This window comes from Stegostoma tigrinum, chromosome 21 (genome assembly GCF_030684315.1).
Source record: "Stegostoma tigrinum isolate sSteTig4 chromosome 21, sSteTig4.hap1, whole genome shotgun sequence".
Taxonomy (NCBI): Eukaryota; Metazoa; Chordata; class Chondrichthyes; order Orectolobiformes; family Stegostomatidae; genus Stegostoma; species Stegostoma tigrinum.
In genome coordinates, this window is record NC_081374.1 from 28,322,660 (window position 1) to 28,340,909 (window position 18,250).

At 39.5% G+C, this 18,250-nt stretch overlaps 1 protein-coding gene and 1 long non-coding RNA gene across 2 annotated transcripts in view; one reads left to right on the forward strand and one right to left on the reverse strand.

The window, feature by feature from the left end:
• LOC132210840 (uncharacterized) overlaps nucleotides 1–18,250 on the forward strand; it is a 116,050-nt gene that overhangs the window by 5,855 nt on the left and 91,945 nt on the right. The window contains exon 2 of the long non-coding RNA XR_009447010.1: nucleotides 16,313–16,561. This is a non-coding gene — a long non-coding RNA (uncharacterized LOC132210840). The remainder of the gene's footprint in view (nucleotides 1–16,312; nucleotides 16,562–18,250) is intronic.
• Nucleotides 1–18,250, reverse strand: part of LOC125462792 (diphosphoinositol polyphosphate phosphohydrolase 1) — a 155,517-nt gene that overhangs the window by 2,852 nt on the left and 134,415 nt on the right. The window contains exons 2-4 of the mRNA XM_048553173.2: nucleotides 16,303–16,413; nucleotides 8,116–8,160; nucleotides 858–942 (exon numbers count right to left, since the gene is read on the reverse strand). Coding sequence (XP_048409130.1) covers nucleotides 858–942; nucleotides 8,116–8,160; nucleotides 16,303–16,413 — 241 coding nt within the window. The remainder of the gene's footprint in view (nucleotides 1–857; nucleotides 943–8,115; nucleotides 8,161–16,302; nucleotides 16,414–18,250) is intronic.

The window sequence follows — 18,250 nt, forward strand, 5'->3', positions numbered from 1 at the left end:
CACAAATACTGTAGCCTATGTTCAAATTAATAAACTTATTTTTTAAACATGATTTTGAAGGATTACAATGGCTCAGCAAATCCGTAATACACAACATCTATAATGTCTAAGAGCTGGAAACTTCAAGCAGACTTCCCTTTGAGCTCTGCTAGGTGTACAAAATATAACTAAATATGATTAACTGGAATGCAAATAAATATAAACACAAACTGAAAAACTTATTAATGCAAAGCACAAATCAACCTTCATTCAAGTGATGTTGCCAGGTCTCTGAATTTAAGCAATTTTGGGGACCGGAGCAGCTAAGAACAACAAAAAAACTAAGGTACAAGAGTAGAAGTTTGTAAAAACTTGTTATTTGTTTTTTCATGCTTTTATGTTGCCCACTTACGTCTATTTGGTAGAGGAGAATGGGAAAAACAAAGACACAAACATTGAAGCAGCATGGTAACAAGCCTGGCTCCAAAAGAATGGCTAAGAGATTTTCCTTCGTGTTCTGAGTCAAAGATACCTCCTGTAATAAATATTATTGTTAAGAGGCACAGAGACTCAATTATTCTGGGCATTCTTGATCTGAACCATTCAGTCCACTTGGACAGATCCACATAGCCATTGTGGTCATGAGACATACAGTAAAAACGCAAATTTTAACAGCTGCACGTCTAAAACCTAGTTTATGCTCAGTTTGTAATTTGTCCAAATGATACATAAAGCAATCCGAATCAACATAAATACAACAATCTAAATACCACTGAGCCTTCAGGTAATACGGTTGAATCAACACAAAATTAATGAATCAATTTTAGTTCATAGCCTAAAAAGAAAAAGATCATTCAGATAACAAAGTTTAATCTTACCAATATTAACTGAATCCTCCCAGTCTTCTAACACCTCTGTTATTACCAGAACGTATACATATGTTCTATGCTTTCTGTCTCGATTCTGAAAAAACAATACCATCTTATTATAATTTTAAAAATAACAGGCACTGACTTCAAGATAAATAGAAAATAAGATCAGGAAACAGAATCTTTCACTTTTAAAATCTAAGAAAAGCTATTATAGAAGGTAGAGATAACAAGGTGTAGAGCTGGATGAACACATCAGAAGTACAGGAAAGCTGACGTTTCGGGTCTAGACCCTTCTTCATGTGTTTTACAAAAAACATGTTCCCAAAAGTACAGGAAATTTCCAGTCTTTATTCAAAGACATTGCTTGTCATGTGACCTGCTACAGTATTACAGTAAGAAAGCAACATCAAGTCAGATTTAAATCATATTCCTTCCTGACAACCTTGGTGATCATTTCTAGCTTCTATGATTCACAAACAGAATATTGTTTAAATCTCCTGCAGTCACCTGTTAATGAAAACTTGGTATTGCCATCATTCAAAACAATATTCTGGAGCCTTGGTGTACAATAGAAGTAGGTTATGTCCTCCATTTAAGAGATTTAAAGATTCAAAAATAAATAAAGAACAGATTGAGGAGAAGGATGAATTAGAATGGGTGAATTTACTATCAACTCAGGTACAGAAAGGGAAATGATGAGAAGGAAAGGCGGCCTGAAGTGAGGAAGGGTGACAAAAAAGCATTTTAAAATCAAAACAATTTTTAAAAACAAGTTCTTCAAATTTTCCATCGAAGGAATAAGTGTGTGCATTTTCAACTGTTCATTTCCTACGGAAAAGTTGATTAACAGTTATTGAAAAGGCTAAGGGTGAGAAGCTGCTTTTTACAAATGAGGGAACAGCACAATCAGCCCCACAATTTTTCGTTACAGTTCACTGGCTAACATATATTGGACCTCATCAGTTCATCAGAAAAGTCTATGTCTTTCACCATTTCTTATGTTTGGTTGAACTATTTGGATAGTTCCTCCCAATTCTGTTGGTATCCTTGTCAGTGAATTTTCACAGGTGCATTTTTTATTATGCAGATGAGCAATTATTTTGTATTTTCCTTCCCCAGCCATCTTTCTGGAAAAATTTTTCTCAGTTTATCATGAATTGTGTTTGATTTACCATTACTTTCCACTAAAGTTTACGGAATTTGCCCTCTTTTACACTGATTTTCATGCAAAAAGAAAGCCAAAGTGCAACATATTGTCCTGTGCTGCTACTTGTATTTTCTCTTTCCACATCTGAAGCTCAGTTTTACTCCAACCCTACTGGCTTTCAGGCTGCCATCAACAGTAATTTCAATACCAAGGATATCTTCATTTCTTTGCTTCTTGAGACACTCCGCTTCTCTCATTCTCATTTATACTTTTATCTCCATGCTTCAACACTTAGTTTAAAAAAACCTTCCCTAGATTAAGTAAAATTTTAATCAGTGTTATCCCATGCAATGAAATTGGTGGATATTAATTTCAATTACAATACATGTACAATTAAAAATCCTGGAAAGTTAAAGCATTTGGAAATTGCCATCATTTAAATCATCATAAAAACCCTTTTACCACGATCACATATAAATGTCTTGAGAAACAATCAAAAATCTAGTTTGTTGGCAAGCTAAATTCAATTTAAGTTAGTCAAGGTTTCCTTTTAAAATAAACTTTTTAATGTCAGCACATAATTTACTTAAAGAAGGGGTTATAATAGAGTCCTTGAATTTGCTTCAAGGAAGGATGTGATCGCACTACACACAGCACAGAGCAGATCTACCAAGATGCTGCTCAAGTTGGTCGGTCAGAGATAGAAGAAAAGATTGGATAGGCTGAGGTGTTTTCCTTGGAGTAGCCAAAGTTGAAAAGGGACCTGACAGAGGAGTGTAAGATTACGATGGCACAGCTGGAAGGGTACACAGAAAGGCACTGTGTTCGTTAGCATAAAGTGGGGGGGGCATAAATTCAATCTAAGAGACAGAAGGCAAAGAGGAGAATTGAGATTTTTCCTTTCCATTCAGACAGTGTTGGGAATCTGGAACTCACTGCTTGAAAATGTTGAGTTATAAACTCAAAAAACTTAAGCACAAGACTAAGACATAAGAGCAGAAGTAGGCCATTCATCCCATGCTCTGCCATTCATTAACAACATAGTTGAGCTGATAACCCTCAACTCCAATTTCCTGCCTCTTCCCCATAACCCTCAATTCTCTTACTGATTAAATCAGTCTACCCCAGTCCTGAATATGGCACAGCCTCAATAGCCTTCTGAGCTCAAGATTTCCAGAGACAGAGAAAAAAACTTCTTCACTGTCTTAAATTCCTCATCTCTGTGCAACTCCTTATACTGCAGAATGCTTCTGGTCATAGATCCACCCCCAAAGTGAAACAACTCTCCACATCTATCTGTCAAAGTCATTCAGCATGGAAACAGACCCTTCAGTTCAACTAGTCAACACTGACCCTGTTGCAGAACTAAATTAGTTCCACCTGCCTATAACTCACTAAACCCTTCCCATTCATGTACTTATCCAAATGTCTTTTAAATGTTGTATCATACCTGCATCCACCACTTCCTCTGCAAGTTTGTTCCACACATGAACCCAGTGTAAAAACGTGCCACTTGTCCTTTTTGGATCTTTCTGCTCTCATCTTAAAAATTTGCCCCATAATTTTGAACTCCCCCATCCTAAGGAAAAGACCTTATCTATGCCACTAGTGATTTTACAAACCTGTATAAGGCCACTTTAATCTCAAGCACTCTAGAGAAGAAAAGGTCCCAGCCAACCCTCCATTCCCGGAAAAATCCTAGTAAATCTTTTTTGAGCCCTCTCCAGATTAATAATAATGTTCCTATAACAGGCGACCAGAACTGCACATAGCACTCCAGAAGAGGCCTCACCAATGTCTTGTACATCTTCAATAAGATGTCCCAACTCCTATATTCAAAGATCTGTGCAATGAACACAAATGTAGTAAATGCCTTAACCACCCTGTCTACCCGTGATGCAAATTTCATTTTTTATGTATCTGAACCCCTCGGTCTCTCTGGTCCATATCATCACCCAGGGCCCCACCATTAACTGTCTAAGTCTTGACCTTGTTTGTTTTACCAAAATGCAATACCTTGCATTTACTCAAATTAAACTCCATCTGCTACTCCTTAGCCTATTGACCCAACTGATCAAGATCTCTTTATAATCTTAGATAACCTTCACTGTCCACTACGCCATTTGTGTCATCTACAAACTTAACTCTCATCCAAATCATTTACTTAAATGACAAACAAAAATGGACCCAGTATGGATCTCTGTGGAACACCGCTGGTTACAGGCCTTCAGTCCGAACAATTAACCCTCCACCATCACTCTCTATCTTCTACCATCAAGCCAATTTTGCATCCCATTGGCAAGCTCACCCTGAGAATCCCACGTGATCTAACTTTATGAAGTAGCCTACCATCTACCACATAGAACCTTAAAGGCTTTACTAAAGTCCAAGTAAACATCTACAGCTCTGTGCTCAATCATTTGGTTACTTGCTCAAAAGACTCAATGCTTTAAATTTGAGAGACAATTTCCCTTGCACAAAACCATGCTGATTATCCCTAATCATTCTTTGCATCTCCAAATGCACGTAAACCGTATCTTTCAGAATCACCACCTACAACCTACCTTGCCACCAATGTCAGACTCACAGGTCTATAGTTCCCAGGCTTCTCCTTACAGCCTTCCTTAAATAAAAACACATTAGTCAGCCTCTAATCCTCTGGCACCTCACCTGTGGTTACAGATGATATAAACGTGTCTGCTACAGGACCTACAATTTCCTTCCCCAACTTCCCACAATGTCCCAGATACATCTGATCAGGCCCATAAGACCATTTCACCATTAGACCGTAAGACACAGGAGCAGAAATTAGGCCATTTGGCCTATCGAGTCTGCTCCCCCATTCGATCATGGCTAAGTTCCTCAACCCCGTTCTTTCACTTTTTCCCCGTAACTTTTGACAATCAAGAACCTATCTCTGTTTTAAATCAGTCTTATCTCAGGTCCTGGAGATTATTCTACCATTTTTATCTAAGAACTCTAGCATTTTCTCTTCTGTAATGTGAGCTGTTTTCAAAACCAAGTCCTTGAAGAAACTTGAATGGGAAACCTTGCTGAAACATATTTCTATACTCCAATGACTACTGTCCAAGATCTTCTCATAAGACAGTATCTTCCATTAGCCTAGTGAACTGGAAACCCACACAGAAAATGGGGTGAATGCGCAAACTTCACACAGTCACCTGAGGGTGGAACTGAACCTGGCACCCTGGTGTTGAGAAGCAGCAGGACTAACCACTGAGCCACCATGCCATCCCACAATATGGCACAGATGCATCTTACCATGAAAATCCACACGCAGTGATCACTGCGCAGATTCTCCTGAAAACCAGCAGTCTCTAAAACAGACCGCTAATTAAAGTCTAAGATTTTATTTGTTCATGCACAGTGGACAATCTCAAGCACATTTTGCAAATTATTTTACATAATGTCTGCCAGCAAGGAATTATTTATCCTGAGAATGAAATGCAAGGTTTATTATTTTGAGCCTCAGTAAGTGTCTAAAGTTGAAATTTACTTACTAAAAATGTGTTTTAAAGATTGCTTTTCTCATTTAAACAAAGAAAACAGTCGTACATTAATTAATGATTAATTTTGATGTTTCCTGTGTTAAATCAGACAGAACAGTATGTGTCTGATGACAGTCAACTCTATATAGATTGGTGATTATTTTTCATGAGGGAGAAACAGAAATGGTAAATTGAGCTATAAACTTGATCTATACTTTGGATAAGAATTTTTCCGTACCTCATTGAAAGTAAAATAGTTAAATGCAAATAATGTATTCTAAAATAAATACAAGAGAACAATGATAAATATTGGCAATTATGTTGAAAGGTTCAATTTATGCAATAATTATGGCATTATCAGCTTGTTTAAAAGATAAACTGTTCACAGTTCTACATATCTATTTCTCTACTGAACATCAACAGGTTCGGCTTTATTACAAAAGTGATGACAGCCAAAGTATTTCTGGGCATTTTTCCTCAGTTCATCACCACTCAATAGCACTTGCTATGTTTTTAACTTCTAAGAATCAAAAACATAGTCTTGTTTTCTTATCTTGAATGATCCTTACCTTCAGAATTAAGATTTTCAGTTTTTGTGATGGGGTGGGATGGGACAGGATGAGATAAAACCTGAAGCACACTTTAATGGTCAGTTCTCTGTAATATGTGAAATGAACTTCTACACTTGATCGATAAAGAAACGAATGCCTAAAGATTGCTGAGTCTTTGAATTCATGCATTTTTTTCACACATGGTTGTGAAAAAAGGTTTGTTTTTAAAATATGATACAAGTTAAGACACCTAGACAAAGTCATTGCATCTTCGAGTGGTGGCCAAATCTGTGAAGGGGGCAGGGCAGGTTAATAAAGCAGATAGAGAAGCATTTAGGGCTGTAGGATTTGTCAATAGAAATGGTGCACACTGAAGTCAGGATGTTACTCTAAACATGATTAAATACTATTGAACCCATAAGTAGAGTAATGAGACGAACTCTGGTCATCCCATATTAGAAAGGACTTGGACTTTGGAGAGCCTACAGAAGACAGTTGCTTTAATAGACTAATGGATACAAGTTGTAGTGGTGCATAAGGAGGCTACGAATGGATGTGATGGAGGTAGTTCACATCATCAAGTAATTAGAGAAAATAATTAAAATCTATTTTTAGTGGCTGGAGGACTAATAACTAAGGGACACAGAATTAAAGCATTTTGCAAAAAAGCAGAGGTGACAGGAAGATTCTTTAAAAAAAAAGTTGATAAAAGGTTATGATTTGGATCCATAGCCCAATAGGTTGGTGAATGCAGATTCAACAGTAGTTTGCAAAGGCAAACTGAATAAATATTTGAAAGAGAAAAATTGCAGAGACATGGGCAAAGAGATTGGGACTGGTTAGTTCTTTGAAACAGCCACTGCAGACACCATGAACCAAAAGGCCTTCCTTTGTAGTGTAGTATTTTTTATTCTAAGCATTTTGTTTTATGTGTGAAGATTGGTCCAATCTGGACCATAGCTGGTGCTACTTATGAATTTCTCTGCTGCTCTTGGGACGTAGCTTGTGTTAAATCCAGTTCTATTTTCAATAAATTCTATTGTTCCATCAGGAGGAACGAATCATCCTGGGTACAAAGTGGGGAAATTTGAATCTATCGTCATACTACACCAAGGTCTCCATTTTATCCATCCAGTCTCTTCCACAGATTAGCCTTCAAAGATTCTACAATATGAATATTCACATCAAAGACAGTACATGCCCAAGTGTAATATTAAAGTTGATCTTTGTATGTTCTCTCAAAAGGTGTTGAGTCAGCATACTTTTAAAAAACAAACGTTCCTTCCACAGGAATGTAGATTGTGATAGAGTTGACATCATTTTCAATTTATGTATATAACAGGCTGTGTTAACGTTTGACAGTGACGACTTGCCCAACAATACCAAAAATCATGGACTTGCTATCTCAAATGGCTAATGCACATTTTAGTGTAATTCTGAAGTTATGGCCTATTTCCCATATCATAGAAACATGGGACACAGGAGCAGAAGCAGACCATTTGGCCCTTCAAGCCTGCTCTGCCATTCACCGTGATCCAAGTCAATATCAGTTCCCACTTTCTCGCCATATCCTTCTATCCCTTTAGCCCTGAGAAATATACCGGTTTTCAAGGCGGCAATATTCAGTGTTTTTGTCTTGTTTTATTGGTGCATAGAATTTCACAGGCTGTCCGCTCTCTAGATGATAAAAATTCTCATGGCTGCTTTTAAAGGCTTACTCTTTATCCTTAGACTGTGACACCTGATCTGTACCCAGGTCAGGGAACATCCTTCCTGCATCTACTCTGTGTAATTCTATTAGAAATTTATAGGTAGCAAGAGGTCTCCTTGTAAAATTCGAACGGCATGGGGGAAGTTTTTGGTTACGAACTAACCACTTTTAATCACCTGCGTCTTCACCATTTTTCTGTGGACCATGATCAGTTTTCTTCAGGTCTATTGTGAGCAGTGACATGGAGATCAGATATAATAGTCTAGTATTGAATATTCATCAAATAATTTAAAGTAATGCTTTATTGGGACAAATATCAATTGTTCACTTTAAAACAGGAACTTACCTCAAATATTCCTACTAATCTTCCTAATGTCCCTTTGACTCCAGCCTGCAAAATAAAAAATGCATTTTACTATTTAGAAATTCCTTGTTTACTTATTTCACAATAGGCTTCAAGCTCTTTCTAATGTATTACCTACAACCAGTTGTTCTCTGTAAAGTCAAAGGGATCTTTGCTATATATTTTAGAACTATAATAACAACAATTTATAATTATTTTTGCCTTTACAATACAGAAGACTGTGAAAAACCAAACTACAATTACATTTTACTGAATGCTTGCCTAATTAGTCATCTACATTTTTCTATTTTTAGTCCAATACGCTTATTGTACTGTTCAAAATAATGATGACGATTTATCCAGGATGTCATAGTGCTGCACAACTTAGAAAAGGAAGACAAGTTGATGAAGAAATCGGTATAGGCACAACAACAAACAACATTTGTTCGCAACCATCATTACCACTTACAAACGCCTCCCTTAAATCAGCAGAGTTGTCTTTACCATCTATGCTGCACAAGGCTGTTGCTTATGTACCACCTGCTGCACGACAAACTGCTCGACAACAGGGACAATGCTATTGAGGGGAAGTTAAACACGTAAGCTTTCATGCGTGTGCATCCTTTTCAGCTACTCTAGGCCGCATCACAACAGGCAGTCTACATACGGGATTCATTGTCTTTGGAACACAAAAAGACGGAGGGGGAAGATTCAATTTCAATGTATAAAATTGAAAGGGCCCTCAAGACAGCTGATATCAAGGTACTCTTAGGAGAAAGCTTAAAAAAAGTGTTTACATTAAAAGTAAATGGTGAAAGAACTAAAGGGGAATTGAGGAAATTTTATTAGCCAGAAGATGATGGGTATCTGCAACTCACGAACTGAAAAGAGCGATAGAAGTAGAAACCCTCAACTACAAGTGAACAGTACCGAGATAGGCAACTGAAGTATCGCAGCCTAGGTTACACACCAACAGCTGAAAGGTCAGATGACACTGAAAAGCACTATTAATTAGTACAGACACTATCAGCCAAATGACCTAATTAGTGTAAATCTTCATGCTGATGACAGTATAGACCAGATTAATGTCCAGCAACAGTTAGACTCCAGAAAAATAACAATGCATCTTAACAGCCATTTTACATATACCAGTTATGATATCCTCATTATGCAGGCAAACAAAGTCTGAAAAGGAAGAAAGCTGCTGGGGTGGAGTGGCTCTTAGCAACTAAAACCTAACCTCTGCCATAGCTCTTGATTTAATGAAAAACCATAACAAAAGAACTGGAAGTCAGAAACCTGTCATTGCTCCTCCACCCCAGCTCTAAGTATTCTGTCCACTTTGGCATGCTAAATGAAAGGAAGCAAAAGGTACTGCTGTGTATAATACTCTAAAGTGATGCAATTCCCACTTTAGTTGGGTATCACACGTGTTGAATATAAAGAGGGCACCTACACAGGCTCAGTTGGCAAACCTCCCAGTCTTGGGATAGGCAAACAGACAATAAGACCACCATTAATCTTTGGTCAAATTCCCAAAGCAAAAGCTCCAATTCAACATTAGAAGTATTGTTCATATATTTTCACTGCGCCACTGCATACAATTAGTCCACTCTCTCTCAGCCTCCCCACAAAGTTAGGCTATTGTGCCTTAAAATCCAAATATATTCATACGTAGTTTGGAGGTTATAGAGTTATGGTTATTCCACTGTGAAACTTTCAAGGGGAAGCCAAACCATACCCTCATTTTCACACAATCCAGCTATGGTACTGAAATTTAGCAGTGCCACAGACAGACACTGTCAAATGGTAGGCATGGAAGCTAAATGAGAGATTAGGATACCAAACCAGTAGGAGCCACAGCACTCAGTTGAATGACTGTTTATGACAGGTAAATAGTAAAGTACTGAGGTTGAGTGGCTTTTCACGTCTAACACAGATGTCCAGCAGTGTGGAAATGTGTTGTCTGGGTTGGGTTTGGGGGTGGGGTAGTGGGAAAGTCGAACCCAGCTATCAGGGCAGGGGGCTCAGTTCTGGTATGAGGAACTAGTATGGAGAAATTGGAGTGGGGTAGGGTGTATTTGGGGGACTTATGTGCAGCCCTCTCATATTAGAGTTGATCCTTCTCTGCACCTGAAACATTGTATTCTACATTCTGTTCCAATACCCTGATGTACTTATGTAAAGTATGATTTGTCTGGATAGTATGCAAAACAATATTCATAGTATCTCAGTACGTTGAGAAAAATAAATCAAATGAAGAGGATTCCACAGGGTCTCTGTGCACAACTACCATGTACACTGAAAAATGAATCGCCTAGCCATCAGTAAATCCAGGCCTTTCTATATAGGCTATTAAAACATTTTATTTTAAAGTACCTTTAGGACCTGATACAAGGCACAAGGTGGAATGCTCAAGTAACTGAGTACAAATTTTAACATACAAGTTGATTTTTAAAATTTATTCTGAAGATGAAAATCCAAGACCTAATTTGAAGGTTAATCGGTGATATTAAGAGAATAGAGTTTTAAAGTCTGAACGTTATACCAAGAAGGGAAGACTGAGCACGCGCAATCCCACTGTTCAGAGTTGTGGAGAAAGAATTAATTGGAGCAAAATACGGTCGATAAATTTAAATTTAAATTTGGCAGCAACATTCAGCAAATGTTAAGAGCATTTACACGTACAGAATAAAAACAAAAACTTAGAGCAGCATTGGCCACATAAATAGTCATCAAATTCCTAAAGACAAACACAGGAAGAGGGGTAGGCTATTCAGCCACTTGAGCATACTCGGCCATTCAATGAGTTCATGACTGATCTGTGACCTAACTCCATGTAGCTTAACAAAAAATATTTTGGATCTAAAACTAACAGCTGGTCTAGTATCAATTATCACTTGTGGAAGAGAGTTCAAAACCTCTACCACCCTTTATATGCTTCTTCACATCTCTGCTTAGAGTTTGACTCTACGTTTTAGACTATGTGCCCATGTTATAAAATTTCCAACTAATGGAAAAGCTTATTTTTGTCTATTCTATCTTTTCCTGTTCACAGTTTGAAGGCCTCAATCAGATCAACTATTATTCTTGACAAAGGACTGCCTTATCTCTCAAATATTGCAACAATACAACTGAAACAATTTCAAATGTATAGGAAATGACATATATGGGAAGACAAACAGACCACAGACATCTGATGTGTCACTTTTGTTGCAGTACCAACCATTGTTGGCATCCTAAAAATGAGGTGACAATCTGGTGAAGCTACAACTCAGGCCTACTTGCATATTAAGCAGCATAAACACCATGCAATAGACATAGCTGAGCAGTCCTATAACTAACAGGTCAAGTCTAAGTTATACAATGTCATGTTCAATCATGACAAAGATCACCACCTCCAATGATGTGGGAGTCCAGCAAAAGCTAAAGCTGAAAGATTTCCAGCCAGAAAAGTCCATCTCAACCTTCTTCTGAAGGCCTCAGCATCACAAATGCCTTCAGCCATTCAATGGACTCTACATGGTATCAAGAAATGGCTGAAAGTATTGAATATCACATAAGTTACAAACCCCATTCAACATTCCAGCAGCAGTACTGAAGATGTAGACTACAAAACTTGCTGTGTACCTCACCAAGTTGATTCAGTACAGTAGCTGGGAAGTGAGGGTGACTGGCCTTGACATCAAGGCTGTACTTGATAACTGTGCACATCAAGGTGCCCAAGCTAAAGTGGAATCATTGGCAATTGATGGTGTTTTTTTCAAGGTCATTTGTCTCAGCCATAGGATATCGCTGCAAGAGCTTCATGGGGTAGATATTTTCTTACCAACCTATTCAGAGATATTATGACAAACCTCTGGAATAGGTAGGATTGTCCTTGGACCAACAGCTGTCCTTAGCTACTTCAATTACCTTCTGTCCATCACAGTCAGAAGTAGTGGCAGTCACTGATGGTTGCACAATGTTTTGCAGTACTTACAACTCCCCAGATACTGAGGTATTCAGCATGGAGCAAAATATATACAATATTCAGGCTTAGTTGTCAGGTAGCAACCTTTTGCAGACAGGAAATAAATAAGTGAATTTTTATGTATTTTTGCACATTTGCAATCTAAATCTTTACAGTTTTTTCTCTGCTTTCAACTGTACACTGTTTACACGTTAATGACAAATCAGTAACTGAACAGACCTCTGTAATTCCATCAGCCTTTTGCGTTTAAGTAGCAGCTCTTTTGTTCCATTGTGTACAGGCAGTATTCAGACGAACTTCAATTCATGAAAATCTGACAATTAGCATGGGGTGGGTAAGGTCAAAAACATTTTACACAACAGTAAATTCATTCTGTTTCATGTATAAATCCTTGAGTTAAGCTTATTAGTCTATTAGCCTAATTTAAAATCATAAGTGGAAAATGTCAGGGATCTTAAAGACAAATTGTACCAGGTCAACCAACAGAGAATAATGTCAAATATTTTTCGCAGTTGTGCTAGTGAATGGGTTAAATAATGGTAGAAAAGAAACCATGACTGCAAAGTTTAATGGTTTAGAATGTGCTTGTTTTCTACAGAAGCAGTAAGCAAAATTATTTTACAATGAACCACATGCTGCACATAATCTGCACTGGCCTCAACCAGTTTTATGTTTTGACATCCGTTTGGTTGCACAGGAAAACAAAAGTGTTGCCATGTCTAATTGATTCAATTGAGATTTTCTCCATATTTGCTCACAGCCAAATGCAAGGAGAGTTTCCTGGAGCACCTGTCTAAAACAAGGCAAAAACTGTTTTTTGTCCCTCACTCACTATCTTTTTTTTTGAAAATAACAAAGACTGTTTTAATACCTGGGATTTAATTTTTCCAATGTTGATGCCCTAGATTCTATAACACTCCAAAATACAATATATTTTCAGAAGTCCAACAGGAACAGGTGCATTATAAAAGTAGTCAGAGCAGACTAAAAACCTGGTTATTTTTAAAAGTTCAATGAAAAGCCATCAGATTTAACTTTCTTACCATCAGACCTTCTGAAGTTTATGATTTTCCTGTTTCCTTGTCTCAATTTACGAAATTCCAAACCTGCTACCTTCTATCACTTCTTCCAAAGAAAAAGGTTTTTTTTTCCCCTCAGACAACCAAGGGCTTTGCTAATTGATATTTTAACTGTCTACAAAAGCAGCAACCTATTGAAAACGCTCAACAATTTAAAGACGTCGTAAAACATTTATTGTGTCATCATTTATGGAGTCATCTGTGTACTCATTTTTCTCTTCCCCAACTGTTCCCCAAACCCACACTGCCTGCTTCTACCTCCTTCCAAAAATCCACAAACCTGACTGCCTTAGTCGACCCATTTGTCTCCGCCAGCTCCTGCCCCACAGAACTTCTCCACCTTGGCCCAGAAACTCCCTACCTACGTCCGTGACACCACCCGCGCCCTCCACCTCCTCTAGAACTTCCAATTCACTGGTCTCGAACACCTCATCTTTCCCATGGATGTCCAGTCCCTGTACACCTGCATTCCCTATACAGCTGGCCTAAAGGCCCTCCGCTTCTTCCTGTCCCGCAGGCCCGACCAGTCCCCTCCAATGACATCCTCATCCGCTTAGCCGAACTCACCCTCAACAACTTGTCTTTTCAATCCCTCCCACTTTCTACAGACAAAGGGGGTGGCCATGGGTACCCACATCGGCCCAAGCTATGCCTGCCTCTTTGTAGGTTATGTGGAACAATCTCTCTTCCATACAGACACTGGCTCTAAACCCCATCTGTTCCTGCATTACATTGATGACTGTATCGGTGCTGCCTTGTGCTCCCACAAGGAGCTCGAACAGTTCATCCACTTCACCAACACCTTCCACCCCAACCTTCAGTTCACCTGGACCATCTCCAATACCTCTCTCTCCTTCCTGGACCCCTCTGTCTCCATCTCTGGCAATCACCCAGAAACTGATATCCATTTAAAGTCCACCGACTCCCACAGCTACCTAGAATACACCTCCTCTCACCCACCTTCCTGCAAAAATGCCATCCCCTATTCCCAAATCCTTCGCCTCCGCCAGTCCTAGGATGAGGCATTCCACTCCCATACATCTCGGATGTCCTCGTTTTTCCAGGACCGCAATGATCCCTCCATCAATGGTCAAGAATGCCCTCGACTGCGAGTCCCGCATTTCCTGAAACTCATCCCTCACACCCCCTCCCCACAATAATAAAAACAGAATCCCTCTTGTCCTCACGTACGAACCCACCAACCTCCGGATCCAACGCATCTTCCTCCGACACTTCCGCCATCTGCAATCCGACCCCACCACCCAACACATTTTTCCCTCCCCACCCTTATCTGCTTTGCGGAGGGACCACTCTCTCAAGGACTCCCTTGTCTGCTCCACAGACCCCTCCAGCCCCACCACACCCGGCACTTTTCCCTGCAACCGCAGGAATTGCTATACCTGCCCCTACAGCACCCACCCCACCCCCCACCCCCAAGAAGATTTTCCACATCAAACAGATGTTCACCTGCACATCTGAAAATGTGGCATGCTGCATCTGCTGGTCGCGTTGCGGCCTCCTCTACATCAAGCGGAGGCTTAGGGACCACAATGCAGAACACCTACACACAGTTTGTACTGAACAACTGCACCTCCCAGTCGTGAACCATTTCAACTCTCGCTCCCATTTCTCGGGAAACATGTCCATCCTGGACCTCCTTCAGTGCCACAACGTGGCTACATAAAGGTTGCAGGAATAGCAACTCATATTCTGCTTGGGAACCCTGCAGCCCAATGGTATCAACGTGGACTTCACAAGCTTCAAAGTCTCCCCTCCCCCTACCACATCCCAAAACCAGCCCAGCTCGTCCCCACCTCCCTAACCTATCCTTCCTCCCACCCCACCTCCTACTTACTAACCTCATCCCGCCCCCTTGTCCTGTCCATCCTCCCTGGACTGACCTATCTCCTCCCTAACTCCCCACCTACACTCACCTCTACTGGCTCCATCCCGGCATCTTTGATATTTCTGTCTCCTCTCCACCTGTCTTCTCCTCTATGAATCTTCTATATGCCTCCCCCTCTCTCCCTATTTAACAGCCACCTTCCCCTCCCCCATTTCTGAAGAAGGGTCGAGACCCGAAATGTCAGCCTTCCTGCTCTTTGGCCTGCTGTGTTCATCTAGCTCTAAAGCTTGTTACCTCTCTTCATTTCACCACAGCGTTTTTCAGTGAGTTACACGTGTATTGACACAAAGAGTTACTTTAGATATTTGCACCCGTATAATCCAGTATCACCTTCACTAAGTGGACACATTGAAGATAGTCTGCACCAGACAGAATAAAACACATGGAGTGGAAGTCCTATAGAAATTTGTGACAATGTCTACACCAAACTAGTTGCTTGTATTTTGGAAAGCATTTAGGACCAATTCTGCTTGAAGCAACTTGAAAGAAACCTTGCTGCAACGATTCACTATCATTTTCAATATCAAACATGAAAACTGTGGATAATGATCTGGGAGAGAAATTTTAACTCCTTGCCTGAAAACAGTATACCAGTAGGTTTGTGCAGTCTAATTCAGTTGATCTCAGTAGGCAACTAAGTTAATGTCGTGTAGCAACTTTTTAGTTAAAAACCCAATGCACCATCAGGACAATACAATGTTTTTCCAATTGACTGTTGCAGCTTTTTGATTTAAATCCGACTGCCATTATTTGCAGCATCTGCTTAAAAACAAAAGTGACATTGTGATGAACACCAAATTAGAAAATAAAAACATGATAAGCTCTTAAAGTACAAAAAAATTACAGAAACAGTTGAGGCTTTAATGAAGGGAAATTAACCATCATGAGTGTCCTTGACATACGAAAATGGAAATACATGATAAAATCAACCTAAAGGATAGCTATTCTTGCAACTCTTCAGATCAGGAACTTGGAATTAATTTAGTAGTAGGCAAAATACAGCTGTAATTAAGGAAGAAACCTTTCTATCAGCAGATACATCTAGAAATAACTAGAAAAACTGCTACACTTCAGCCAAATTTGAACAGAAACCATTTCAATTAAGCAGCTCTAGAACAGTCAGCTAACTGGTATAAATTAAATAACTCTAACAGAAGTCTGATTAACAATTAAATATGTTCAAGAATTAGCTGAGAAATAAGTTTAGTAACAAATACTTGCTTTGTACATACTTCTTCACAGACTTCTCGGACAGCTGCCATACTTGGTTCTTCATCAGGCTCCATGCCACCTCCTGGAACAATCCATCTGTCTGGATACCGACTGCTGCTAACCAACAAAACCTGGAGTAACAAAAAAAGTATTCGCTTAGGAAGAGTATTGGTGATTTTCTATCATCTTCAATATAATTTAAAATGAATCAAATATGCCCTCATGAAGAACCGAAACACAGAACAATCGTGTTGCAGGGTGGAGTTCAAATAAAGAAAGGTGATACCATTTACATTTTATCTAATCTGGAACTAACTAATCAAACTATTACCTATTAAAGTAAGAGTTTTAGCTCCAAGATGAAGAAAGAAAGATGTAAAAAACTCAAATTAGGAAGTCAGTTTAATGTCACTGCTCCCTACTAACTGGGATTAACAGGTTTACATTCTTATATGCCATACAATTTGTGCCCACATCAACATTACAATTTTTAATTCCAGCATGTGGGCAGCGTGGGGCTGCCTTTCTTGTAGATAGAGATTTGCTGAAACTTTTCAGATTAACAGCAAAAAAAATAGCCATTACATCCATCATGCTGGTTTCATATATGCAAATGTCTACTCAAACCCTACTCTTAACTTTATCCTACTCTGTGATTGTCAGAAGAGAATACTGATGAACTCAACGCTTACAATATCTTAATTACTTTATTGTTGGGGATAACAAAATTGTCCCATCTCTTACTTTCTCAATACATAATTGAGAGTATTTAGTAATCTAATCCTAATTTCCTATGCCCACCCCAACATTCATTTCAGGAGAAAAGACTCTGTTGTCAGTAATTCGAAATGGTGTTCTGCAAACACATCACCCAGTCCACATTTTGTTTCACCAATGTAAAACAGACCACATTATGCACAGTGCAGAAGGCCAAGGTAGCATAATGTGTGTCTGGTAGTGGCATCACACTGGAGGTGCCAGAAAGGGTGGCTAATGATCCTTTGAATGTGGACGCTGGTGGGATGGTAGGTAAGAGCAAGGGGGCCCCCCCCGATTGCTGTTGCGGGAGGAAAGAGGGGGGTGAAGGCTAAGGTTGGAGGATGTGTTAGAGCCAGCTGAGGTTCCTGTCAACTATGGTGCTGGTGAATCCTCAATTGAGAAAGAAAGTGGACATTTCGGAGGCCCCTTATCAAAAGTTGGCATCATCAGAACAAATGCAACAGAGATGGTGAAATTAGGAGAATGAAATACAGTCTTTACAGGAAGCAGGGTGAGAAGATACGTAGTCAAGGTAACTGTGGGAGTCAAAATTGTATTAGTGACAATGGGAACTGCAGATGCTGGAGAATCCGAGATAATAAAATGAGAGGCTGGATGAACACAGCAGGCCCAGCAGCACAAAAGCTGACGTTTCGGGCCTTGACCCTTCATCTGATGAAGGGTCTAGGCCCGAAACGTCAGCTTTTGTGCTCCTGAGATGCTGCTGAGCCTGCTGTGTTCATCCAGCCTCTCATTTTAATAACTGTGGGAGTCAGTTGGCTTGTATATCAGTGGCTACTTGACGAAATTGATTGGAGTGTGGTCGTTGGTAAAATTTGAGAATCCACTATGAAGGATGTGATTGTGAAGTATTTCAAAATGCATGGTGAAATAGGGTTGAGACTGCATGGCTTTGTCACGGGGAGGTCATGTCTGACAAATCAATTAGAATTGTTTAAGCAGGTAATGAGCAATTTAGACAATGTACAGCCAGTGGATATGATCTATTTGGATTTCCAGAAACCTTCAATGAGGTGAAACACACGCTGCTAAATAAGATGTATTAGGTGTTAGAATCAAGGTACTGGCATGGGTAGTGGATTGGCTGACTGGCAAAAGGCAGACAGTGGGGATATAGGGATCTTTTGCAAGATGTCAGCCAGTGACTCGTGGTGTTTCACAGGAGTCAGTGTTGGGACCACAACTAAT